This window comes from Olea europaea, unplaced genomic scaffold (assembly GCF_002742605.1).
Source record: "Olea europaea var. sylvestris unplaced genomic scaffold, O_europaea_v1 scaffold3272, whole genome shotgun sequence".
NCBI classification, from domain to species: Eukaryota; Viridiplantae; Streptophyta; class Magnoliopsida; order Lamiales; family Oleaceae; genus Olea; species Olea europaea.
In genome coordinates, this window is record NW_019251626.1 from 42040 (window position 1) to 43989 (window position 1950).

At 47.2% G+C, this 1950-nt stretch overlaps 1 protein-coding gene across 1 annotated transcript; it reads right to left on the bottom strand.

Moving 5' to 3' along the window:
* Positions 1-205: 205 nt before the first annotated feature.
* On the bottom strand, positions 206-1668 carry LOC111385772. The gene is made up of 4 exons (XM_023010187.1): positions 1525-1668; positions 1116-1429; positions 679-1028; positions 206-579 (listed from the first exon to the last, which is right to left on the bottom strand). Exons 1-4 carry the CDS (start codon positions 1666-1668, stop codon positions 206-208), a joined length of 1182 nt encoding a protein of 393 aa, XP_022865955.1.
* Between the last annotated feature and the right edge of the window lie 282 nt (positions 1669-1950).

A 1950-nucleotide genomic window follows, 5' to 3' on the forward strand; every position in this document is an offset into this window, starting at 1 on the left:
CGACAATGGCAAAAGTCGCGCTTCCTCTTCCTTTTGGGAGTGGACCAATGAAGTCGATGCCCCACTTGGCGAATGGCCATGGACTAGTGACTACGGAGAGGCTCTGAGAAGGCTGTCTTTGAATATTTGAGAAACGCTGACACTTATCACATTTCTGAACAAACTAGCAAGCATCCCTTTTCAGAGTTGGCCAGAAGTAGCCTTATCAGAGTACTTTGTGTGCCAAAGCCATTCCTCCGGAGTGATTTCCGCAGATTTCCTCGTGGATCTCCCTGAGTATATACGTGGCTTCTTCCCCTCCTACACATCGGAGAAGTGGTGAGGCAAAGCCTCTTTTGTAGAGGACATCCTCTTGTAGGACGAAGTGTGCAGCCTTTCTTCTTAACTTTCTCGCCTCGCTTCTTGAAGCTGGTAGTGATTGATCTTTAAGATAGGTCATGATGGGTTGCATCCATAATGGGGTACTTTCTATCCATAAGAACTCTTCACTTCCGGAGATGGAGTGCTTCGACAAGCATTCAATGGGGACAATCTTTAGTAGCTCTGAATCTTTGCTGCAGGCCAACTTTGATAGCGCGTCTGGATGAGTATTCTCGAGGCGTAGGACTTAGATCAGTTCGAACCTTTCGAAATGAGGAACTAGGTCCAGCACCAATTTTAAATATGCAGTTATGCTACTGTCTTTGGCCGCAATGTTCCCGTTGACCTGACTCACCACAAGTTGAGAGTCGATGCTTGCCAGGAGCCTTCTGACCTGCATTTTTTTCTCGAGTCTAAGGCCTACTAGAAGGGCCTCATATTCGGTAGTGCTCTTCGAGGCTTTGAACCCGAACCTTACCGCGCAATTTAGCTTGTGGCCCTCTGGGCTTTCCAAGATGATCCCTACTCCGGAGCTAGTTTCTCCCGAGGATCCATCCACGAACAGGTTCCATGTTGGGGGCTCGGTTGGTTCCATTGTCACCTCCATTTCTAAGGCTTTGGAAAATTCAGCCACAAAATCTGCAAGGGCTTGGCCCTTGATGGCATGTCTGGGTCGAAACAGTAAGTTGAACGCATTGAGCTAGATTGGCCATTTTAGCAAGCGGTCTGAAGCATCCATCCTCTGCAGCACCTACTTTAATGGAAAGTTGGTGAGAACTTCAATTGAATGGGCCTGAAAGTGTGGCCTTAATTTCCTTGATGCCGTGATAAGGGCGATTGCCAGTTTTTCCATATCCGGGTAGCGTGTTTCTGCTAGGAGTAATGCTTTGCTAATGTAGTATACTGGCAATTGGTGCTCGTTTTCTTCTCTGACTAGGACTGCGCTGACCGCCTTGTCCGAGACCGCCAAGTATAGTAGTAGTGATTCTCGTGGTTCAGGTTTGGATAATAGAGGCGCCTCTTCTAAGTGCTTCTTCAGCGCTTGAAAGGCTTCATCGCACTCACCGGTCTATTGAAATTTCTTTCCTTGCTTCAACACTTTAAAGAAGGGTAGGCTCTTATCAGTGGCCCTAGAGATGAAGCGACTGAGCGCGACTATTCGACCTCCTTCGGCTTCTGAGGTGACCTCATTTCCAGTAAGGCCCTAATCTTTATCGGATTTACTTCGATTCCCCTTTGGTTCACAATGTATCCCAAAAACTGACCCGAAGCCACCTCGAAAGTGCATTTGAGGGGGTTCAACTTCATTTTATACTTTCTAAGAATCTGAAAGGTCTGGTCGAGGTGACTTACATGTTCGTTCGCCTGGAGGCTTTTAACTAGCATGTCGTCCACGTAGACTTCCACGGTTTTGCCAATGAGTTCGACAAACATCATGTTGACCAGCCTCTGATATGTAGCTTCGACATTTTTCAATCCGAAGGGCATGATTTTGTAGCAGTACAGTCCTCTGGCTATGATGAACGATGGACCTCCTCATCGGGTTGGAACATGGGTATCTGGTTGTATCCTGAGTACGTATCCATAAAG